The sequence below is a fragment of the Apus apus genome, chromosome 1, assembly GCF_020740795.1.
Source record: "Apus apus isolate bApuApu2 chromosome 1, bApuApu2.pri.cur, whole genome shotgun sequence".
Classification (NCBI taxonomy): Eukaryota; Metazoa; Chordata; class Aves; order Apodiformes; family Apodidae; genus Apus; species Apus apus.
This window is the reverse complement of record NC_067282.1, coordinates 74,233,092-74,258,586: the sequence shown is the minus strand read 5'-3', so window position 1 is coordinate 74,258,586 and position 25,495 is coordinate 74,233,092. Positions and strand designations below refer to the sequence as shown.

General features: G+C 41.6%; 2 protein-coding genes across 6 annotated transcripts in view; both read right to left on the bottom strand.

Annotated features, from left to right (window-relative positions):
* Positions 1–25,495, bottom strand: part of CEP97 (centrosomal protein 97) — a 154,903-nt gene that overhangs the window by 107,744 nt on the left and 21,664 nt on the right. The window lies entirely within an intron of this gene.
* On the bottom strand, positions 574–22,895 carry NXPE3 (neurexophilin and PC-esterase domain family member 3). 5 transcript variants are annotated; one of them, XM_051627481.1, is made up of 9 exons: positions 22,808–22,895; positions 21,778–21,902; positions 19,524–19,609; positions 18,999–19,211; positions 11,219–11,979; positions 9,207–9,280; positions 7,270–7,347; positions 5,892–6,098; positions 574–5,033 (listed from the first exon to the last, which is right to left on the bottom strand). In XM_051627481.1, the coding sequence occupies exons 4-9, from the start codon at positions 19,089–19,091 to the stop codon at positions 4,483–4,485; spliced, it is 1,764 nt and encodes a 587-aa protein (XP_051483441.1). In that variant the 5' UTR covers positions 19,092–19,211; positions 19,524–19,609; positions 21,778–21,902; positions 22,808–22,895; the 3' UTR covers positions 574–4,482. The 5 variants fall into 5 exon arrangements, with proteins under 5 accessions (XP_051483441.1, XP_051483258.1, XP_051483608.1 ...); XM_051627298.1 differs by having other exon boundaries at positions 21,794–21,902; XM_051627648.1 differs by lacking the exon at positions 7,270–7,347 and having other exon boundaries at positions 21,794–21,902.

The window sequence follows — 25,495 nt, the reverse complement described above, 5'->3', positions numbered from 1 at the left end:
GCAGGCACACAGCCTGGCACACTGCAGGATGCCCTGCAGCCCTTGAACTTGACCAACTTACAGGACAGATCTTGTCTCAATTTTCCATCCAATACTTAAAAACTGTTTATAAGCTAGAGAAGCAATGACAACACTGGATCATCTCTGTTCTTCACGTTGCTTTTTTAAACAAGTGCCTTTTAAACAAGGATTTCCCATCAGCCAGTCGAGTTGCAAAAGCCCTCAAAGATGGAAGTCTAGATTACATAAAATTTAGCTTTTATTATGTGCCAGGCCTGATACACCAAAAATAGGAAACATCAGCATGCTTCAGTACTAGGTTTCATGCCAAGCCTGTGCTGACTGCACAGATCATTCCCCTCCAAACACCCATCATCAGGGGAAAAAAAAAAAAAAAATCCCTTTCTGAAGATATTTTAATCTATAAATCATAATGTGAAACTTTCATCCAACACACGGCACAAAAATGTAATAGGTAAGGTTAAGGGAACTACCACTACCCAACTATAAAAATACAGCATATGTGGGTTTATGGCAAACAAGATTAACTGAGACTGGAGCAGATGAAACAGCTTAAGTAAACTTACCCTGTTTATTAGGAATTTTTTTGTTATTTGAACTTTTTGGCTGTTTAAATTTTTTTCTGATCACATCAGGAAATAAAATACATTAATGCCGTCCTCCTTTGTAGTGCTAGCATTTCAATAATATACATAAAAGAAAAAAAAAACAACAAGTTTGAAAACAAGTTCTTCCTTTAACATGCAGAGATCAAGTCCTTCATCACTACCAACAGCTAACAAGAGCCTTCTGAACAGTCGAAATATATACGAATATAACCTAAAAGCATGAAGTGATCTGGACTTAATGAGTATGGGCTTTATAAATTAAAAACCACATTTGTGATGTAAGTTTTTTACTGTCACCTGAATTGTCATGAGCCAAAAAATGTTTTAATCCACTTGTCTGCAACAAAAACAAAGCAAAATCCCCGTACCCTCAGAAGACAAGTCCAAATCTTCATTTCATCACATTTACATGGAATTGTCACCTGTAGTATATTAACAAAAAAACACAGAGCCTTCAATTAAGCCAAGTTCCCACTTTTAAATGCTTACCTCTAACAAGTAAAACAATTGAAAACATGAACAAAGTAGGAAACTTCTGCTTGTTTTCCTCGCTTTCAATCAACAATTGAACTAATATTTTTACTAAATTTCTAGAATGAAGAAATCAGTAACATTTATGAGAAACAAGATTTTCAAAGCATCAGGTGCATAAATTCACCATGTATCAGTCTAGTCTGTAAAATGGAGTTTAATTATTTTATAAATAGCTCTGAAATTTTCTGATAAATACCATAAAAATAATTCTTTCACTGACACTTGAGTAAGCTGGATTCTTAATAAATTTAACAGGAAAAAATAATCTCTGTATTGAAAGGTTTATAAACAGGCTCAGGAGAAAAATTAAAATATCCCAAATAATGCAATTTCTTCTCTTCAAGTGAAGAAAATTGAAAGAAAAGGATGGCCAGCCTTTGAAAAGCCTTGTGAAATAACTCTTTATGTGTAAAGGAAGATACTTAACTGACAACTGAGAAATTCCCTTCCAGTCCTGTTTCATATTAAGTCACCTGAAAAATAACCAACCTTGCCCTAAGTTCCTATTAAAATCCATTTAGAAACCTAAAGGTTTAAAGAGACTGATTCTAAAGTATTTTATTGCTTCTATGTTTTCATATACAGCACATACACAACTGGTGCAACCAGTAACAAGAAGAGAATAGAAACGAAAAATAATTAACAGTTCAACTGAACGACGTATAGAAGCACAGCTTCCCCAGACTTCATCTTAAAATACGAGTGAATCCTCAGTTTCCTTCCTTCCTTTCCTTCCCTTCTCCCTGTCTAATTCAGAGCTCAAAGAAATGAAACATTGGTCCTTGTTCAAAATAAACTGGCAATCTATCTCCAGTTCATTACCCAAAAATTAGTTAATCCTTTATTTAAAAGCTAATCTAAAAGGGAGAGGTTCTACCAGAAGGTGATTAGACACCTTTGCAAATAGCAGTCCTGTTCTCTTTCCCTCAATTGTGAAAACAGGAAAAAAATTAATCAATCTGTTCTCTCTCTGCTCTTGGTAGTTCAGAGAGATATGAAGTTGCTGGAGAAGAGCAGTGGTGAGCACTACAACATCCAGAGGAGAAACACCCTACCACAACACTTTCACACATGGTATGGCTGTATGAGGAAAATCAAATGGTTAGTCCACAAATTAAGTAGTTTCCTTCAAAGTAAAAGCTTGAAGTCTTATTTTCATTAACATTATTTGGATAGGTTTGTTGTTCAGGATGAAAGCTTTATACTCTGCCTATTTTAAAAAACACACAGGGAAAAGATGAAAGGTCATTTTGCATTGTGGTGGTTTACCTTCCCAGGCCTGAACTGGTGTGGTCTCTTTTTAGCAGAGGATCACTTTCCATTAACATATTAAAGTAAGAAATAGTTACCTAAAGCTCATGTATGGACAGACACTATATAAGGCAGCTGTCAGTAGGAACTGGCAAATTGGAACTCCTTAGTTCCAATTTGGAAAGCTAAGAATAAATGCTATTTCAATGTACGTGACTCCTCCAGTCATTTTTAATCATTTTAAAATTGTTAACTTTGCAGATGGATGTTACTGACAACTTTTACATGCTAAAAGCATCTACATTTGTTTTTAGAACAGTTCTCAGTTGCCCTTTAAAATGAACAAACAAACAAAAAAACAACCCACAAAAAAACCCCCCAAAATACAAAAAACCATAAACAAACAAAAACAACCCCAAAAAACTGTTCCTGTAGCTGGTAGCATTAGCTCTCTTGGGGCTCCAGCAATAAGTGCACAGTCTTTGAACATAGCAGCAAACCCAGTAAAGAGTAAAACATTTCTTCTATGAAGATTTTTTGATTACTCTATTCAGTGCAACCTACCAATTTTGCTTAATAATCTATTCAGTTTGTTCACAAAGACTCAACTTTCATATTCTCCTTAAGCACAATGAGCTGCTTCAGAAGCACTCCACTACTGTTGACACATTTCTCAGTAAAGCCACTAGTAAATACTACCTTAGGCCTTAGTGGGACAAGGAATAAGACAACATGGAACATTTCTCTGCTGTTTAATCTGGGGGCCGAATTTAACCAAAGCTTGTTTTCAAAGTGTTACTAGTTAAAACCATAGACAGGCACAATCAAATCAGCAGCAGCAAACTCCATGCCAAGAGGCCCAAGAGCCACCAGCTTTCACACCAGCAAAACTGCAAGTATTTACCAAGCAGCTGCATGCAAGGCAACCCTGTCCATGTTTTGCTTTTGGGTGTAATTTTTTTGACCTTTTATCTTGGCAGCAGTAAAGCTCATGAGTAAGTGACACAACTGCTACACACTGAAGGGGCATCACTGCATGGCCTTGACACTAGTGTGTGCCAGTTCCTGTTATCCAGTACCAAAAGCTGCCAAGTGCATATTCAGGTTACTTGGCTTCCCCATACAGACACAATAAATGAGTGATGTAGCAAGTAATTATCAGAAGCCCAACTTTGCAGGAACGTAATGGAATAGCTTTAACTTTCAGGGATGGGAAACAGTTTAATTAGTAAATGCTTCTAGCTTCAAGTAGGTGAGCCTGCAACTTGATCTTGGAGAAACTGCCTGAGGCAGTGTCTTCACTGAAGTCACCATATACGCATTTCTCCAATACAGATAAATCAGTAAGCAGACAGTGCATCATGGCTCAGAAGAGATTTAGTAGTACAGGAAACCAAAACAGCAGCCCTTTGCATTATTTAGCAGCCATTTGTAACTCCCAGGGTGCCTAAGTAGCATGCTCTATTAAATTTCAGCAAATAGTTTACGACTTAACGCTACAGATATTTTCATTGTGCTTCTTTGATTGATAGTACTGATTTTGGTACACGTCCTTCATATTTCTAGCTAGGACTTTGAAACAAGAACACACACGGTCCTTCTCTGACATACAGCTAGAGGGGATGTCCCTCAAACTATGGAACATTGAGAGAAAGACCACTCTCAAAATCCTTCCCAGGTTTTATACATAGTTCTGAGCAGCAAGACCCTGGTAACAGAATCAGTGTCATATGGGTAAATTAAGCATACAGTGCAGACAACTAGTAAAGCTAATAACCCACATAATTTCTTATTGACTCCTGTGTATTTAATTTAAGGTGCTCTTTAGTAATCTCAGATATGAACAATCAGGTTGAATGGAATCAACCTTGCAGGAAGATATGGCCTGAACAGTCAACTCCTCTTTACCAGCCTTCACACTACCCAAAGTTAAGGCCACCCTGCCTATATTGCATGCAAGTGCAATAACCAGAGTTCTCCCATACTGTCCAGCATAACTCAATAGCTCTGACAAAGAGCAACTTTACTTCAGCTACAGCAAAAGATGACATCAGGATACCCATTTGTACTAAGTTTGCAGAGGGCACACATAAGATAAAAATGCATCTATTTGATTCTTAACAATGATTTCATTTGGGTGCAAGTTGTGTGGCGAGTAATGAGCCAGAGACATCTCCCAAGCATCCACAAAGTGCACAGCAATTCCTGAGAACATTTTCCTCATGACAGAATCAAGCTGAAAGGAATACCAGTCACTGTTAAAGAGGCTCACTTCTGGCCCAAGCGCCTGAACGTTAGCAGTTCTGATGATGACTAAAGTCTTGGGGCTGCGATCCAGCAGGTGGATAATTGATCTCCGAATGTTCCTCAGCCGCCGGATATACACTTCCACAGGGAAAGTGCTGAAGTGGGACCATATAGTTATGGCTACCACCGTGTTTCTCCCACCCACTATGCCATTCAGTTCATTGGCGATGTAGCGCAGCTCACTGCTGAAGACTGTTGAAAAGCGAATGGGCGGCCCGTGGCAGCGGAACTTCAGCAGGATACTGTGCTTCAGGTCCACAGCCATGAAAGGGCCCACATTCTTAGGACTCCCCAGGTTAAATTCCACTAGATCTGGAAAACCAAGAGCAAGCATTAGTGAAAGACAGCATAAGAGACTGGAACTATCAACAAGTGGCTAGCAGCACCAGGCAAAAGTAGCAGTAGATCAAGAAATCTGAACAGAATTCTAGGAACTCTGAAATGAAACAGAAGACAAGCATCATATGAGTGCTAGCTCAGTATTTCAGAGTGGAATCTTTGCGTATTGAAATTTACAAGACAGCACACTTCAGCTGCACAAGACTGTCAGTGCCTTTCCCACGTTTCTCAAATTATTTTCTTCCCTCTCTTGTAAAAAATAAATTTTCCAGAGTTCATGAGAATCCTTCTGGCTACTTTAGGACGCCAAAAAATTTAGAAATTACTTCAACTTGTAGGTATTAAGTGGTTTCAAAATCTGTGTTCCAACACTATTTAACTGCTTTAAAGGTAAGGGGTGAGGGAGGAACATAAAGTTGGTTTCTGAAATCCTGTTATTTAATTTATAATAAGGGAAATACAAAAAAGGAACTAAAGCCTATCAACAGTAACAGAAGTCAATTGCTACTTCGCTCAAAAGTCACTTGTGTGACTGGGATGCTGCAGGGCCTCACACAGACACCTTAAGTGACTTCTGCCATGCCCTGGAGTGGCCACCTTACCTGGCAGCCACAGCTACTGTCCTCACTGGTGGAACAAAGACATTGGACATCGGACAACTTTGCAGATAACCTTTGCAGTGGCCCCACTTCCAATGCCTACAAGTTTCCAGTGCCTGCTCAAACATATGACTAACTGCCTTTCTGTCAGAATTTCTTATGATGTTTTGTCTTTCCTCTTCCGCTATTTTGTCATTGTCACTCAATAAGATCAATTCTGTAAAATAGTAACCTGGAACAAATGCTGTCAGATATTCAAACCACTGCCTTATTGTAGAGTCTCCAAACAAGTGGATTACTTTTCCTTGTAAGCACTTGGTTATATTATCTGACTTGTCAAAATGATGGATCCAGTGTGTTCTGGAGCTCCACTGGTCTTCATAGTAGTAACCAGAAGGGGAAACTGTGGGATCTTCAGCTCTGTCCATACTGCTTGAAACTGAAAGAGAAAAATTATTTGCAATTAACATACAACAAAACCAGCCTCCACAGCCTTCATGGACGTACAGACAGTGATGTATGAACATCTTCTTAAGTTAAAAGCAAAAAGAGTGTGTGAGGTACCACCTGGATTAAAAACCTTCATGCATCATACTTCTGCAAGATCACAGATTTTATCCCCTTTTCCTCCAGCAAAACCTGCAACTACTGACAGAGGCGATCGAACACTTATAGCCCGGCTCGACAGGGATGCTCGGGCAGGGGGGCTGGGCTCCAGGATCTTCGGAGGTCCCTTCCAAACCCCTCACACTCTGCGATTCTGCGACATATCTTCTCTGACGGTGAAGGAGCAGCACCGGCAAGCATCCCTCGCACTCGGGCGGCAGCGCCCGGCCGGCGGGGCGGGGAGCAGGGCGGGGAGCGGGGCGGGCGCCCGAGCGGGCCGGGCCGTGTGGCGCTGCTGCCGCCCGGCGGGCCGCCCGCCCCGCCGCGGCCTTGAAACACAGCGAGAATGAGGAAATAAAGAAGGTCCGCCTGTGGAAGAACACAGACATCCAGACACCGGCACTCCTGCTCCATCCTAGGGTAGCGAAGGCTGAAGCGTAAGGACTCCAGAAGTAGGAAATGCCGGAATGAAATTCTCCAACAAGAACTTTGTGTGTCCTTTGAAGACGGGAATTACACATGGATTCTCTAATTCCACGGACTGCGTGCTTTCACTTCGCTAGCTAGCCCTTTCTCCTCTAAGTGCCCCGGGGTAGGCGGTCAGCCCAGGAGTAAATCGGGCTTGCACCAGGGAAGCTCTGCTCTGCAGGACACAGAGGCTGCGGCAGCTGGATGATACCTTGCAAGCAAGGGCCAGAGAGGACAGGAAGAGACGTTGCAATCCCAGGGCTATGTCAGTATTTTAATCGGTATCCCATGTGACACAAGTACATTGAGGTTCCCTGAGGTCGTGACCTGTTCCTCCTTTACCCCACGTGTATTCAAACTCCGAAGCTGAACAGGCTCGGAGCTGTTCCTCACACCAACCCCAGCTGCTTAAACACTTCTGCCCATCCTAGTGTGGAGACCACCTGTTAAGAACAGTCCCCGCTGTGTCCTAACTTGCAGCTGTTGGGAAAGCACACATTGCCATGGCCAAAATCGCGACAGACCCATGTACCTACAAGTACAGGCAGTGGAATTCCAGCGTCCAGAAGCATCCTCTGGCAGATGCTTCATTGTAACACGGGCGTAGCCAAAATCTAAACACAAAAACAAAAGGCCATAAGCCTTTTTAAATATTCATCCCTAGCAGGCTCTTTTGGTCTCACAGTTCATGTACAACACTCTGTGCATCTTGCATAAGTAGATGATAACCTCCTTAGACCTTGCAGGAACACTGCAAAGAGTAAACTACGACTATGTTTGTATAACACAAAGACTATAGTCATGAGTACCACAGAAAAGGCCGTTTGAAAATTTCATCTTTGAATTACTCTTGAAATCAGGTAATAGAGACAATGAAAGAAGAGAAAAAAAACAACTAGTAATGTTGATGCATTCAACATGTATGAAACAGGAATCCTACAAAGAAAAGGAAAAAATTCTTCATGTGATCATATAATTAAAAACTAAATCATAATGCAAATTCACAGCTTCAGTTCATTGTTTCTTAAGTTTTGATGTAAAAATATTCCCATTTTTTACCATTTAAATGGATTCTCAGATTACTCATGTATATATAAAAACAATACTAGAACCACTTTTTGGTGCCTCAAACTAAACCTAACACCAGCATTTTAAACCTGTGTATACTAACATAACAGTTTGGGTCCAGAATTCAGAAAGCCATTACTTTTGGATTTTACAGAGGAGAATTAAAGTTTCAATCTGCATAGTTACAAACTAAGAATATAGCAAAAAGCTTCTCTTTCAGAAAAATAATTTTAAAATCAGCTTGATCTACACTTACCCCCAAACAGAAACGTATGAGCAAAATTAACAGCAGAATAATGAATTAAAGTGTGCTATCAGTCCAAACAAATCCATACATCCATAAGCACACCAATATATTAAGTTCATTTATTCAGAAACTGTTCTTAGAAGGAATTTCAGAAAGGATTACTGTGCTAGTCCTATCAGCTCTTTCTAACCCAGCTGGAACCTTCAGGAAATGCAAACAGCCTTTGAACATCTGTAACTTCTGAATGATAGGCAATATAATCAAATTTCAAATTTGTAGCAAGGAAAAAAAAGTAACAAAATCCATATCATCTAAAGGAGCTAGAGAAAGAAAAGCGGGGAAGTGCTGCAGGCCGAACAGCAGCACTCTGTTTTTTTAGTGAACAGCAAAACCGAAACCAAGAAATGCTGTAGGCTGTTTTCTGTTCAGACTTTATTGCTCAAGTCAGGAACTCTAAAGTCTCCTACAACCTTATTCTAAAAACAAAAAAAAACCCCAACAATAACAAAAAAACAACCCCCACAACAAAACATCTTAAAAGCTTTTGATGAAGAAGTAATTCTCTGTGTGTCACCCGTTATGCGGGCTTACTAAAGGCATATAAAACACGCACATGGATATGAATGAGATAAAGGACGAGTTTCTCTCAGCATGGACTGTATTTTTATGTTTTCAGTCAGGGTATACAGAACAATTAGGTTCTGGTTCACAACTGTAGGTTCAGACACCTTGTGGTAACACAAATGATAACGGCACTTAAATACAAATTGTCAAAATATGTCAGACAAAAAGAAAAAGTTAAGAAACACCACACAGTTTTTGTTTTTAGATTAATTTGAGAGTTTGGTGAACAGTTACTGTAAGACATTTTGCATCTCTGAGTAAATGATAGAGGGAAAAAAAAAGACTTTTGGCAAGAGAACAAACTTTTTTTAACTACTTTTTGCTAAAAATGCCATTTGCTATTTTAGAAAATTAAATGTTGCACTTAAATTACAGTAACATCCAAAAGCCTTCATCTTCTTAGTAGAATTTATAATTTAATTTCTATTCCATGCTATAAAAACAAACAAATCAATCATTACCTCATGACTGTTGGTTCTTTTTAATAAATGCAATTATTAATTACAAACAAGATTCATGCAAAGTTCACTTTACCTGAAAATGCGTTGGGCTTTACAATCACTGAATCAGGTCCACTGGAGAGTATTGACCTTTTGATATTCACGTCACTTGAACAAAAGATAGTATTTGTAAAATTTACTGTAAAACTTAAAGGTAATATTAATTTTATTTTTTCTTAATTTACTTCAAATAAGCACATAGGACTGACAAAGGATTTTTAACTATAAGTTGACCCTACTTCCTATAGCAAATTCATTCTGTATTAATTTCCTTGAGATCACTATGACTGTTGTGAATGAGAATTTTAAATTTTCACAGCACCAGGTCACAAATCTTGTGCATATTTTTCCTGGCACAAACCTACATAAAGCTACCAAGCTGTCAGAGGTCTGCAAGTAGCTCTAGGGGATTTACCACAAAGATGATAAAGAGAGGGACTTTTTACAAGGGCAGGTAGTGATAGGGTGAAGGGGAAAGATTTTAAACTGAAAGAGAGTAGATGAAGATGTTAGGAGGAAATTCTTCAGTGTGAGGGTGGTGAGACACTGGCACAGGTTGCCCTGAGAACTTGTGGCTGCCCCCTCCCTAGAAGTGTTCAAAACCAGGCTGGATGGGGCTTTGAGCAACCTGGTCTAGTGGGAGGTGTCCCTGCCCATGGCAGCAAGATTTGAGCCAGATGATCTTTAAGGTCCCTTCCAACCCAAACTATTGTGTGACTCTAGGGGAAGTTCCAGGTTTTGGCACGTGGGACCAAGGGGAGAAACCACTCAAAGGTTATGCTGCTGCTGCTGCAGCTCCCAGCTCTGCCTACCCTCTATAGGGGCTTAGCACAGTAAGCACCTCTGGTGAGGCAGTTACCACTTTCAGCCCCCCTAATCCCACAGCCTGCTCCACAGTACACAGCAGAGCTTGTGGCAGTTCAGCATCATCACCACCTGTAGTTCTAGCTCCAGACTAGGCTAGGCTAGCAGTGGTGTCTCCTGCCTCTGGGAAAGACAGTAGTCCCAGCTCATGTCCAACCAGCTTCCAAGATCTCCAGCAATAGGGTTTTCCAGTGGGACAGTGATTTGCTGAATACAGAAACAAAGCTCATCCCACTAAACACCAAGAAACCTTAGAAGTACTTGTTTGTGGACATCGATGACTACTGATAATTTTGTGTCGGACCCATATCTCTGTTGTACAGCTCTGGCAGATGCAGAGATTTAATACTAGGCTCTTGTTCTGCCTTCTGTTGCTGTTTTGAAGAGAATCCTTGTCTAATGTTTTTGTCTATTTAAGGAATGAATTATTTGGAAAAAAAACAAAACAAAAACAACACCACCACCACAAAAAAAAAAAAACAAAAAAACAAAAAACAACAACAAAAAACCACCACACAACAAACAAAAACAAAACCACAAAACACTCCCATTTGAAAGCAACACCCATCAGTATCAACCCTGTTTTACAGATGAACTGCCTGCGGCACAGGAAGGCAAAAGACCCATTTTCAAACCTGGTGAGAAATAGACAAAAAAACCCAATGCCACTGATACTTAATTTTGACTTCTGGTCTTCAGTGACAAACATGCACACACACATTCCTAATTAACCTATTTGAAGCTGCTATTCTAAACCGTTTCCTAATTTAAGCCTCAAGTGGCCATACTGCTGAAACATTTCCCTTCAACTCCTTTTTTTAAGAGCAAAGCAGTAGCCTTCAACTACCATTCTGCCACTACACCTTCACTAACTTTGTCTCATTTCAGCTGAAGCAGTCCTCTCACGCCTACCCTTACACTAAAAGATGGATTTTTTCAAAATTGAATTCCAAGCACAGAGAGAGAACTACACTCCAAGTTTCTTTAGTTTAAGATTACCATGTTCTTTCTTGCATGGCTGAATAGAGGGAAAAAGAATATTCAATAATTCACATCAACCACCTGCTCCTGCAGGTACGCACCTTCTCTAAGACAACCTGTCATACTTCACCAGTAACCTAAAGTTTGTCTTTAAAAACAAATTACTTCACTGAGTATATATAAATGCAACAATATTCATACCTTTGGAAAAAGAGGCTTTCCTCTTGTGTCAGAAGACCTTTTTGATATCCACCTTTGGCATGGCTGATTCGGCTGGCACAGGACAGTTTTCGAGGCTTGTAACAGAACCATGGCTCACCCGTGTAGAGATCTGTGAAGTTACAGATAGGGAGATCTCCAGACAAGCAAACATTGCACTCAGTGGTCTCCGAATGCCTCCCAGACTTGAATGAGCTTTTGAAATAGACCCTGTCTGGCCTTTCTTCTCGTAAACGCAGGAGGACTTGGATTGCTTCACTTGGATGGACAAGTGACACAGAAACTTTGACCTCTCCTGGCCAAAGCAAAGTAAAGAAGACTTTGTAAAGGCCGTTATGGCAATCTACAATCCTTCCTGTTGCTCCAGCTTTCAGCAGAGGAGAGTGAATTCGTGCCTGTAAATAGTCTCCACCATACTGTTTGGGTTTTCCTTGGAAATCCTTCACGCGAACAAGCACTTCTAACTGATCACCCACCTTGAAGAATCCACTGGGTTTCACAATTACAAAGTCACTCTGTGCAGGATCAGTGCTTTGTTCAAAGGCAATTTTGCCACGAGGGGGTTTTGGCCACTGTATTGCAGCAAGCAAAGATTCCTGTTCTGCTTGTTCGCTTTTGGACAAAATCTGCTGCTTATAACCACAGAAAGGCTTCCTGGTAGTTTTGGTTGTCTGTGATCGAGAATGATGGGCATTGCCTTCTGTTATCCAATTTGATCCTGAGACTGTGTTATGATCCAGGTGCTGGGGAGGGAAAAGATGCTATTAACTGTGCTATTAAATGAAACACTATGAATAATGGATCCTTTGTCAGGAAATTATCCCAATAACTGGGTTGTACTTTACCCAGCTTTGAAGCTGACCAAATGAAGCAACTTTACTAGAAGATACAAATATATTATTTTGACTATGGGCTTTCTAAGAAAACAGGTGGACAACCTGTGGTTACCCTGCTCTGGCAAAGAGGCTTTTCTATAAACCAGGCCAAATATTTTCTGTGGCAGTATTCTGGCTACCAGTGTATCCTGCAAATATCAGCAATGTGAAAAAAAAAATAAATTACAAAAGATCATATGATTAAATAGTAAACTCCTCTTTTGTTTTCTTACTGTGGGAACATTTGAGTCTTCAGGGACATTGATGTCTAGTAGCTTCCCAATATAATGCAAGGAAAAAGGGTTTATTTGAGACTTTACACTGCAGATGAATCTGATGCATCCCCTGCATATGCCTTTGAGAGAAGTCTGCTGCATGTAGCAGCTGCAGACTTATCTGGTCACACTCAAATTGCTTTTTATCTAATTATCTGAAATGTGGGTTTCCCTGTAATGTACAGATTGAAAAAAATGTAAGGACTAGTTCAGGAGCAACAAATTCATTAACTGGTGGGCAAGTAAAACAGTTTACACAAGCTAAGACTAAACAAGCAAAAAAAAAATTTAAGATTTTAAAATCTATATACAGCTTCTTCTAGAGCCAAATTAAAACAAGCGAAGCACCCCTTAATCCACACTACTTTAAAAATTAAAATTGTTAAATACAATGCTAGTCTAAGAGAGGGGGCTTCTGCTGTGACTTGAGATCGGTGTCCAAAACTGAATGTTTATGCAAATGACTACAGATACCATTTTCTTCATGACATCACAGTTTTGCAGGTTTGCATTAGAAAAATTTTTTAAAAATCAGTAAATCCAAACTTACACCCCAAAAATGCACAAAAATCAGCAGTTAATAAGTACTTAATCATACTATATATAGTATAACTTACCTATACTCATATTTCATAGAAAAGCAAAATCTGTCAAATTGTTTTTCAAACAAAGGTTAAAATGATATAATGTACCATGCACATGGCACCAGAGGATATGCTACTTTTGATTTGGTAGACTGATACAAATCAGAACTATTATTAATTTATTTTTTTTTTAATAGCACTGTACTTACTGATATCCTACTCTTTTCCAGTCACTTCCTTCATAATTAATTGCTCAGTAATGTACTAGAATTCCCATTAAAGTCTTATTTATTGCAATAAAACTTTCTTAGTCCATTGAAATATCATCCAGAGTACATGTACGAACTAAGTAGTTTCACACACACACATTTTATTTGAATTTGCCAGTATATGGACGCCATTTGAACAACAAAGAGTTTCAATATACTTTTTTAGAACAAAGGTAAACTTAACAAGCAATTGAAATGTACAGGCTTTTGAAGCCTGTTACATAAGAAGTTGGTTTTGATCAGTGTAAGAGCATAATGACCACACTAGGATGTAGGATGGATGCACAGAGTCTTTCTCTGATATCCATGTTAACTACAAAATCTGAAATTGTAAATTGTTGCATTTTAAATAAAATTGTAAATTGACAGGTAACCACAAATATGCAAAATGTTATCATCATAATAAATGCTTTTGATTTACATTTCTACCCAGGATTTAACAAGTTTTCCCTGAAGGCTATTTGAGGTCATCGGAAATTATTTCTATTTTCCATCACAGCAGGCAAAAAAGCCAACATATCACTGCACATTACCTTTAGTAATCCAGTAAATTTCAGGCAAAACTGAGAATAAATCTCAGACACAGCTTGACTTTGTATCCTGTCTACATGTTTTCTTGAATTAAGCCAAGTTTCTTTTTTTGGATACCTTCATAACTTCTTTCTCTCACTTGCTCCTGCATATACATAACAGAAAGTACTGCATGGGAATATTTTTAAAAGCCAGCTATATATTTTGTTGCATCCAACAAGCTGGTAGCCATGTCTCAGTCAACAAAAATATTAATCTTCTGTAAATTTCTTCAGGGTTTTCAATCCAGTCTTTCTGTCAGAGATGTATATGATGTCATTTATGGCCTAGCTAGCCTTTCTGAAGTCTTTCCAAGGGCCTACCTATATCTTTCAGTGGAGAAGGGTGCAGAGAACACCAAGTCAACAACCACGTACATTCAGAACACACAACAGAAAACATATTCAATCTCTCTAAGACAGTCCACCTACATAGCCTTCTTAGTAAAGCACCAGGCCAAAGCTTTTCACTTGAATGCAGCTGATGTCCTGAACATGCACTGTCACTTCAACTCCAGCATCTCCAGGCTATAATCCATTAAGCAAAACAGATCATACCTCAAATATGTTCTCAGTCTTCAAGAGAAAAAAGAAAACCTCTATAAAGGTAGAACCAGAGGTTCTTCAGCATCCTGAAGGACCATTCTTTCTGAAACATCCTTGTTCATCTTTACAGCCCTTCCCAAGTCCAAACAGGATCATATATTAACACAGAACTATGTGAAAGCAAACTACTTCATGTATGCTGTTCTCAGGAGAAAATACGACAGCAATTCCATTTTCCAATTAAGGCAGGGAAAGCTTAAGAGTCAATTAATATAACAGAGATCCTTGACTGGAACAGAAAAGCTTTTCAAACCTTGTTTCCTTCTTAAGTGCTTCACAGGCTCATCTCCAAATAAGTGCTCAAGTGCTCTCCTATCCCTATGGATACACATGGCTTGCCCAGAGGCAGATTAATAGCATAGTCTGTCCCCACTCCATTCCCTACCCTGTCTTTTATCCACATTTCTAAATCTCCCTGGCTCCTGAAGGTTAAGAAGTCATATTGAGCCTATACAGAGCTATGGGCTCTCCAAAATAAAGTAAAATTTAAGTAGGGCAGATAAAAGGCATTTTTCAAGACTTCTGAAGAGTCATCTTCCTTTATCTTACAACACAGATTTAGTTTTTAATACAATATCCCCAATGAATAATACTTGCCCTGCTTTGCTTATTTCCACATACTCCATTCGAAGTGTCTCGATTCTGAAGGCAATTCCAAAGTGAGGGGAGGTCTTGTTTTAGTTTGTGTGCAGCAGGGTTTGTTGTTGTGGGGGTTTTTTTTGTTTGTTTGCTTGCCTGGGCTTTTAAATTATTTTTTATTTGCTGCATTCTGAAGTTAACCAGAACCCAAGTATGATCACAAAGTAATGTAATGGATGTAGGCCAAGTAACACAGGCAGGACAGAACAGATTATGTGTCAATGAAGCTCAAACAAATCCACAGCTGCTCCTGGTGCATGAAAGAATTCACAAAAAGGAAAAAAAGGAAGATGTATTTTTGAGGAGAACTGACAAAAGTTTCAGCTCAACTAGTTAGCTTTTAGCTGTCAACTAAGCAAAAAATTAGATATAACATAGCTTCACCCAAAAAATCATGCTCTAAAATATATTCTGGAGGGGTTACAGGATACTTGGTTAGACACGCAATTAACACTTATCCGCAGTGAACGCAATAATGTTGGTGCCTGATAAAAATTATTAATATTTCAACCAGTAATGGCAAGGTGGAACTCCATCTCAAAGTCCAGTATCTTCCACCAGCTGTAACTCTTAGCTTGGCCTAGTACATTTGGAACAATTGCTGTGAGATCCCACCTGCGGTACTGTCCAGTTCTAGAGGCCCCAACACAAGAAGGACATGAAGCTCCTGGAGCAAGTCTAGGGGAAGGTCACAAAGATGATGAGAGGGCTGGAGCACCTCTGCTATGAAGACAGGATGAGGGACTTGGGGCTGTTCAGCCTGGAGAAAAGAAGGCTCCGGGGAGACCTTTTAGTGGTCTGCCAGTACCTGAAGGGGCTACAGGAAAGCTGGGGAGGGACATTTTACAAGGGCCTGTAGTGAGAGGACAAAGGGTAATGGCTTAAAACTTGCAGAGGGTAGATTTAGGTTAGACATTACAAGGAAATTCTTCACTATGAGGGTGGTGAGACACTGGCACAGATTGCCCAGGGAAGTTGTGGATGCCTCCTCCCTGGAAATGTTTAAGGGCAGGTTGGATGGAGATCTGAGCAACCTGGTCTAGTGGGAGGTGTCCCTGCCCATGCAGGGGGGTTGCAACTAGGTGATCTTTAAGGTCCCTTCTAACCCAGACTCTTCTGTGATTCTATGATAAGGCACTAACATTAGAGGAGGAAACATCACAGAAGCTTCCCAGGTGACAGGAATGGAGACCACACACATACCCAGGAGAGACAGGAGGGAATTTCCGCTTTGCCCACTAGAGTGTCTTAATTTACACAGTAGACAATATTTGAAACTGAACAAATAACAATTACTGAAAGGTCAGTCATCTCATTTTCAGGAATTTTACACTTCAGGTACTTTACCCCTATTTGTTGTCTGAGACAGGCATAAGATAGTTCACTGTCTTTCCTGCCTTACAGCACTGAGTGGGTGCCAAGTTACTCTACATGTCAAAAAGCCATCACCTGATAGGCAAGTGTTCCAGCAATAATGCAAATAAGATGATGCTCTTATCTTTTGTAGACACCTGCAATTTAGCAGTAAGAGTAAAAAACTTTGTTACATAGTTATTTTGTTCAGTTTCAGCTGCTTGATTCCACACACCATTCCTTCATCCTAGCAAGAAGCTTCCACTCTCCCACTACACTCTCTTTTCTAAGTGCTTTTAAATAAAGAACATTGACAACCAATGCTGAAGTGGTTCTTCGATTTAAAGGTAATTGGTACAAACGTACAAACTTTCCTGTACACTAAAGCCATTATGTTGCACCTCAGCAACACCATGATACTTCATGGAAAATTGTTGAATGTTTTATCTGCCCAGCTGTGTTTGAAAAAAAACAAAACAAAACAAAACATTTCTTCTGGTACTATAATGCAGTGGTCAGCTGTGGACCTCAATGGATGCATTACTCTATACTAACAAGCAAAGTAAACAATAAGCACACTATTAAATGTTTTGCAGACAGCTTGATTTTTATTTTTTTTTTAAACATAAGGTAAGAAAAGTAAAATTCTGACATGGGTGGGACTATTGAGAGGGTATCATTAGTAGCTTAAGCATTCAAGAGGGCAGATTCTAACATGAAAAAGTGTAAAAGCCTAAAGAGAAAAAGCAGGGAGGGTGGCTGGTGGCTAGCTGGTAACTGCCTTAACTCTTTAGCTTTAGCCAGCCAGATTAGATGATCTAGTGATGAGAAGCACATTTGATGCATTTACAAACATGTTTTCAACAGCAACCAACAATAAATCCTCCTTCCAGAGCCTGAACAAATTTGGTTACAGGTACTCTGTGAAAGTTTTCTAAGACTTTCTCTGGCTTTGATCTCTGATGAGGTATTAGGCTAAGCATTATTATTCTCACCCACCAAATGCTGCACTGGACAGTCTGGCCAGGCAAGCAGCCAATGGACAGGGTCAGCCTCCAGGGCTCCCTGGAACTGCTCCTTGATGATTTTATCTGGGGTTATTGATTAATGCAGTTTGAAAGTACCTCTGCACTGAAATGATAAATAAAATGAATAAATACTCAGGTCAGACACAGCACAGGGAAACAGGAAAAGGCAAAGAGAAGTTGCACCAGTATTGGCTGGAGATCAACTAGCTAGTTAACAGCTCTGCAGAAAAAGACCCAAGGATTCTGGTGGGCAGCAAACTGACCATGTGTCAACAGCATAGTTGTGGCAATGAATTAACGAGAGCACAACCAGCTGATCAAGCATAGTGATAACTACATAGTACTTACTACAGATGAGTCTAGGAGTAGTGGGGTGGTCAGGTCAGCTAGTCAGGCAACCTTATTGGAGGCCCAGCTTAAATGCCTTTATACAAATGCACACAGCATGGGGAATAAACAGGAGGAAATAGAGATGAGCGTCAGCCTGCAGGGCTGTGATCTCATTGGCATCACTGAGATCTGGTGGGATGGCTCCTATGACTGGAGTGTCAGGCTGAGGGAGTTGGGGCTGTTCAGCCTGGAGAAGAGAAGGCTCCAGGGAGACCTTACAGCAGCCTTCCAGTACCTGAAGGGGCTACAGGAAAGCTGGGGAGGGGCTCTTCATCAGAGAAGATAGTGATAGGACAAGGGGTAATGGTTTTAAACTGAGAGAGGGGAGATTTAGGTTAGATATTAGGAAGACATTCTTCACTGGTGGTGAGGAGCTGGAATCTGTTGCCCAGGGAGGTTGTCGATGCCCATCCCTGGAGGTTTTTAAGACCAAGTTGGATGAGGTTTTGTGCAACCTGGTCTATGGTAGGGTTCCCTGCTCACGGCAGGGGGGTTGGAACTTGATGATCTGTAAGGTCCCTTCCAACCTTAATGACTCTATAACTCGTCTCATCTTGACCTTGGTGAAGCTATACCTAGAACACCATGTCTGGTTTTGGACACCCAGTACCACAGTCAAACTGGAGAGACCAGCTAAGAAGTCCCAAGATTACTAGAGGACTAGAGTACATGACAGAAAGAAGACATTAAGATAACCAGACGTTTTTGGTTGGTTGGGTTTTTTATTTTGTGGGTTGTTTGTTTTTTTTTGTTTGAAGTCCAGATAAGAGCAAATGGGGATCTAACTGCAGTCTTCCACTAGCTAAAGGCAAGTTACAGAGGAAGTGCAGTCAGAAGTACACACTAAAAGGACAAGAGGCGACTTCCACCTGCACACAAGAGAAATATTCTTCCCTGGGGTGCAGCATTGCAACAGGCTGCCCCGGCAGGTTGTGAAACATGACCATCCTTGAAGAGTTTCAAAACTCAGCAATACACTGCACAACCCAAGCTAACTTTGACGTTAGCACTCTGAGGAGGGTGTTGAATTAAATACCTCCAGACACCCCTTCCAGTCTGAATATTCGGTGATTCCAAGTTGTAGCTAAATGCTGCCAGTCACAAATCTAACCTTAGAGTCAAAGAAGAATCGTGTTGCTCAAGCTCTCTTGGAGAAGAAACAGGCTCCACTTACCTCCAGTTGAAAAAAATTATGGACCAGCACCACAATAGCCAGTACTGCCAGAAGCAGGCAGAAGATCTGCAATCTGAACGAGTCACGCCACATTGTCCATTCATGTCTTTCCCTCCCATGTTAGATGCTGCCATGACTTCCATTCACCACAGACATGAATGTCATTTCGACTCAGCAGTGCACAGGAGAATCCAGATGACTTCCACTTCATTCCTGCAAATGCATTTACAAATACCATACATCACATTATTAGAAGCAAAGGTTAACGCTGAAAGCATACAAATGGCAGAACTTTGCATGGCAACAACTGGCACAATGGAACTGTTAAATCAAGACAGATTTTTGTGGCATTAAGCTGAACACAACTATCTATTACGTTAATTCATTCTCTTGGGCATGTCATGGTGAAACCTTATTGTAAAGCCAGTCTCACTCGTATTTGATACAAAAAAAAAAAAAAAAAGCAAAAGAAGAGTTCTTTCTGGCAACCAAAAAATCAAAACAACCAACCACCACCCTACTTACCCATGAAGCCACACTAGCACCATTCAGCCATCAGGAGCCCAAGGCTTTTAGCAGAAACTTGTGTTTTCAGACATCTTGTTGTTTACCTGATTAGAGATTCCAATTAGTTGTTATTAAAGACTAAGGTCTGAAGCAAGTCTGGATAAGCAAGCTAAAAGGTACTTTCTCTACCTTTCAGCTGGGGAAAGGGAAAAAAAATGCCATTACACCTATTAGTTAAACAGGACATATCTAACAGAGTCGGATGCACTAAAACTGAACCGTGGAAATTTTCTGTAACATTAGACTACATCGTCCCTGTTGTTGTTTTGGTTTTTTGTGGTTTGCTTGTTTGTTTGTTTAATCATTCCTTTTACATCTTGGACTCTTATACAGCTCTAATGGTTGAAAAAAGTAGACTTCCAGGAAGAATGCAAGGTGTTGGGTTTTGTTTCCACTGTTTGTGCTTTTTTTCTTTTTTTAAATGAAATCTAACAACAGTCATGTTTTTAATAAAATTTAACTTTCATGAAATATATCATTTCTCTGAGGCTGCTCGATAGCTGATCTGTTACAAAATCTCAGACTTAACTATTAACAACAGTTCTCAGAGTTTAATGTTTCTTCAGTTCGACTCTTACATCTTCCTCCCTTTTCAGAGGGGCAATTTTGAGGCAGTCATTTTGCAAGCAAAAAGGGTACCATTCTTGCAGAAGGAGAAGCTCTAAACTTGGAAACCCGCAACAGATGGCAAGGAGAGACAGTCAAAAGACACCAGTCTCTTCAAACCTAACATTCTCAAAGCAGCATTACTCATACAACCATCTACCAAGTGCAACAACACAAACAACTAGGTAGACTTTGCATAACTTTCTAAAAATAGCATAACTGAGAAATTATACTATTTATTAAGACTATGTGAGGAATGCTGTGTAAACGTAAATAAAACATAATGATACATTAAATATGAAAAATAGCTAATTAAATCATTCCTTAAATGAGCATAAAATAAAAAAAAAAAACCTAAAATACATTACTGGCATAACCAGGACAGTCTCAAAATAGACTGCATATGAAATTGCTTTTGTAGGGATTATAGGGATTATAACTTCAAATGCTTTGCTGAGAAATACAGAGATTGTATTTCTGACTGATAAGCAAGCACTGAAAGAGCAGGATGTCCATTAGAGTAAAAGCTTCAACATTACAAAATGCAATAAAAGCACAGCTTTGCTGGAACAGTTCTGCTCTAACATAAATTATTAAATTTGTGTAAAATACCAACTCAAGTTTTAGACTATAACTGATAATGAATACACCTAAAGACATCAAAATGCTAATTTAGGGCCATATATGACCATTTGAAGAACAGAAACAAACACATTAGAGAAAGAGAGAATTTCCAACTTTGTTGCTGAGAATTGTCTTAAAATCACTGAAAAGCACAAGGCACTGCAAACTAACAGAACGTAATTTCATATACCTAAGAAGGCCAGATAGGCTAATCCCACATATTTTTCTTCAAAATTTTCTGTATTTCTGTAAATACCACACATTCTAAAAGATTCAAATGCACAGGTTTAGAGCTTTCCTTATACTAAATGCTTTAACATAGCTCCAGTTTCATCATCAGCCATCTAATTAACTTTTATACATAATGGAAGCACATAATTACACCAAAAGCCTGAAATTCTTAACCTATCCTTGGAACATTCTCCGAAGCCATCCACGCAAAATCCCGAAAATAACCTTGGAAACAATACGGGGGGGGGGAAACAAAACAAAACAAAACCACAAAAAACCCCAACAAAACACATATACATACACGCACAACTGTTTTTTAATAAAATTGCATGTGTTAGTGTTTTGCTTGCTGTTACACAAAATAACACAGCAGTTAAGGCTTCTCAACCGCAAAGTTAATTTTACGTTTCTACAATAATCCAGGGATTTTTAAAAGGTATTTAAGGTTTGGTTTGGTTTTTTTTTCCACTTCACTGCTACACCCTCGAATCGCCTGCTACTCAGTAACTCCTGCTTATCTCAGCTTTGCAGTGTTACTACAACGCCCCATTTTGCCCGAGGTTACAAACAAAAAACCAAAAAACATTGTTATCAAGTCTTCCAAGTTCTCTCTCTCACACAATTACACGATTGCTGTTTTGTTGTTGGCTTTTTTTTTTTTTTTTTTTTTCCCCTTCTCTCTCTCAAGTCGTTCAACACTACCGGCTCTCTACCCCGATACTTCTCCGAGGCAGCAGCGTTACAAAAGCACCTCTCGGTGCAATTACTTGGAAGAACCGCCGCGGCAAAGCTCTGAGGCGGATCCGCCGCGACGTCCGGCGATGCCAAAGCCACTTCACTGAGGCACCAGGTTTCCAGGCGAGGCGCTTGTCTCGGCTGCGGACACAGAAAATCGGAGTGGCTACTTTTTTTTTTTTTTTTTTTTTTCACCCTCCTAAATCGGCCTCGCTCCTCAAGGAGCGGGGCTGACAGCCCGCTGACACGCAGAGGTCACCACGGATCACCGGCGGGAGCTCCCTGCAGCGGTTCTGCCCGCGGAAAACACGCCCCGCGGCGCGGGCACTGCTGAGCTCCTCGCTCCGCGGGCAGGGAAAACGCGTGCACACGGCGAAGTAAGGGACGGAGGCAAAAAATTAAACAACAACAACAACAAAAACAAAAGACACAAAAACCCAACCAACCAAACCAGCAAGCAAACGGGAAGTACTGCTGCTGGCGACGTGAGTTGTGAAGCTGGGTTGTACTGCTTTGCAGGTACTTTTTATCGCGGTCTTCCGACCCGCCGCACACCCTCGCCTTGCGGCCCGGCAGCCCCCGCAGCAGCCCCCGCAGCAGCCCCCGCAGCAGCCCCCGCAGCAGCCCCCGCAGCAGCCCCCGCAGCAGCCCCCGCAGCAGCCCCCGCAGCAGCCCCGGGGGAGCGGCACAAGAGGCTGCCAGCCGAAGGGGCTGCGCCGGCAGGAAGCACCTTTAACCACCGCCGAGACCAAAACCCGGGCGATGCAGGCAGCAGCACGGCTGTGAGGGCGGCCGGGCCCGGCCCCGGGCCACAGCAGCCGGAGGACCGGGCAGAATAAAGAGGACACCCGCCAACCTCAGAGCCCTCGCCTCAGGCGGGAACCCGCCCCCGCCACGACGCCCCGAGGCCGCCGGGCCTCCCCGCAATGGCCCCAGCCCCGCTGCCGCCCCCTCCCCAGCCCCGCCGCTCTCCCCGCTCCTCCCCAGGCAGAGGAGCCCCGCACGCTGCAGCCGCAGGTCCCGCCCCGGCCCCGCACGCCGCTCACCGCAGACCCCGCCGCAACCCCCGGGCCAGGATGCGGTCTCGCCCCCCGGCCCGGAGGCGACTCGCCGTTATCTACCGGCCCCGCCTCCCTCCCCGCCCCCGCACGGCCGGCAGCTCCCGTCGCTCCGGCTCCCACGGCTCCGCCTCCCCGGCCCGCCCCGTGATGCCCGCAGCGGCTCCCGGCAGCCGCCGCCTCGCCCGGGATGCGGCCCCGGCTCGGTCGCGGCGGGGGAAGCCCCTGGCCCGTCCTGCCGGGGTTTTGCGGCGGTGGCGACGCTCAACTGCACTGAAAAGAGTCGTCCTAAAAACCCTAAAACCGCACACGCTAGTTTCTGAGCATCCTTTTTGAATGAGATGGGAGAAAAAAAAAAAAAAAGTCTCTGTAATTGTCGAGTCACAGTAGGTGAAGTCAAAGAAGTCAGGCTGCTCGGAGGCTGGTACAGAGCCAGCCCGGTTTTTTGGCCCTGGTGAGACTACCAGGCTGCTCAGCCCTACCCAGAGAAGGCTCTGCCAGGATGCATGCCAGCTCAAAGAGCGAGAAGATTACGGAGAGAGGCTGGCCCGTAGGCCAGCTGCAGGGACCGATCAGGGAGACACGTACAGGACGGCAAAGCTGGGCAAAACCAGCTGCATGAAAAAGCAGGACTCCAAAATGCTTGAGGAGGCGGACGCAGTCAGCGTTGAGTTTAGCACCCTGCACCAAAGCCTTGTGGCACTTCCAGTATTTTAACAGGACATCTGCAGTTGGATCTGCCGTCGCCTGCAAACACGGCGTGTGTTCGGGAATGCCTCTTTCCAAAACATTTCACCTGCTAGCGGTTGTTTGGGTGGGTACAGGCTAAAGGCTCAGGCTTATTTTTACGAAGGAATACATGGCTTGCTTAAAACCAGGAACAGAGGCAGAGCAGCTGAAATATTCCTGTTAACACTGTAGCAATTATAAATAATAAAAGCCCATCAGCCATAGTTATATTGAACTAATTAAGTTATCTCACGTCTACTTTTCTCCTCCTTTCCCCACATGACAGTGGTGATTACCTGGTAGGGAAGGGAAGCATAAATCTCAACAGGCACCAGCCTTTGTTAGTACTATACACTGTCAGTCTGGAATTGAAAGCCATCTGGCTGTATAAGTAGAAAACTAATATGACAGTATCTTGAAAGATACTTGGTATTGACTTTTTTTTCCTCTCTGTGGATTAAGTCTATTAATTTTATAGCAGTCTCATTTCTCTTCACCCTTCCCTCATAAGGCATGCAGTGCATCAAAATCTCCTTCAGACTCTTTAGTTCAAAGTGAAACCTAAGGCAAAACTATCTAATTAGTGTTCAAAATGCCAGGCGTAAGCCCATCTCTCTAATATAACCGGACTGATGTTGGGGGTGAGGGGATGGAAGATGACAACAAGGACAAAACCTGTGCTCTTGCCAGGAACTGGGTGCTGCTGTGCTGTTCTCTGCCACATTTTACATTTCAGCAACCCTGAAAAGATGGGAAGGGATCCCCACACTACTTTTCTCCATTGATTCTTCAGTTATTGTTGTAGTTAGTCTTGATGAAGATCTAATAATGAACCAAATGTACTTTCATAATCTCTAAAGTGGTACACCTTTGTGCATAAAGAAACTATAAACTGATCACTGAACATCTTCACCCACACTCTGTTGAAGTGACCTTGTGAAAAGCTGTTTGGTTTTAAGTAAATTGACTGTCAGTGGCTTTGGTGAGGTCTGTTCCACATGCAACATCTAGACAGCAGTAGCCTCAAAAAATTACAGCTTCAGCAGCTGTTACATCCTTCCTGGATTATCACACTAGAAGCACTTGGCAATTATTTTGAGGTGATTATGGAAAGATAGATAAGGAAAAGGAACAATCTTTCCTAATTTCTTTTTCCAGAATTACATGCAGTCAGGTGAAGTTATGCTGGGCCCTTGGCCCTATTGCTCTTCTCTCCCTTACCTGCAAATAGTCATCAATAATACACAGTATATTAGATAACATGTCTGGGATTACTGCACTGATTCTTCATTATAGGAAAGTGTTGGGGAATGTCTTGGCTTATCCCTTGAGGCAAAGTAAACATAGGTTTGCGCTCAAGTATGATGAGATTTAATGAACAATATATTGGACAGAGCACAACCCACCCTGTTGCTTTTTTATACACATCTCTAACCAGCCCCCTTTTGCCACATTACTCCTATATTGCTCCTCCATTTTTCACTTACACAACCATCTGCTGTTATTCCCCTGCATTTCCTAGAACAGGAAGTTTCCCTCTGACTTTTGTCCCTAAGTTTAGCATGTCCTGTGGTTTCAAGTTTAGCAACAACTAAAGTATATATTACTTGTTTGAAAAAAGTCTTTTCCTGATCTGGTGCTGCCCAGACCCCTTTCATGTCACCTTACTCTTATAAAGGGGTAAAGCTCTTGCCAGAAGACTCCTCCAGTTTCCCCAAGTCCTTTCCCAAAAGGATACTGAGAAGCTTACCTACAGCCACCAATCAGCTTTCCCACTTCCCTTCTGCACCAGCTGCAGATGCTCCCTGAGGCAGCTGTGCTGCTTTTCAGGCTCTAGGGAGAGGCAGCACAGCTTCCCCTTGCTCCCAGGCATTCTGTTCCTCCTTGGCACTAAATGCAGCTCTTGCAGGTTCCCTTTAACTTCCTCCACCAGGCAATAGGTGTAGC

Bases quoted from the DNA above. Each gene is read 5' to 3' on its own strand.
- NXPE3 (XM_051627481.1), bottom strand. From the start codon at position 19,091: ATGTGGCGTGACTCGTTCAGATTGCAGATCTTCTGCCTGCTTCTGGCA. The intron at 9,281-11,218 runs GTATGAATATTG...CTTTTGTTCAAG, and splicing joins GAAAGCCTCTTTTTCCAAAG to TGACGTGAATATCAAAAGGT. The intron at 7,348-9,206 runs GTAAAGTGAACT...TTTTGTGTTTAG, and splicing joins AAAGCCCAACGCATTTTCAG to ATTTTGGCTACGCCCGTGTT.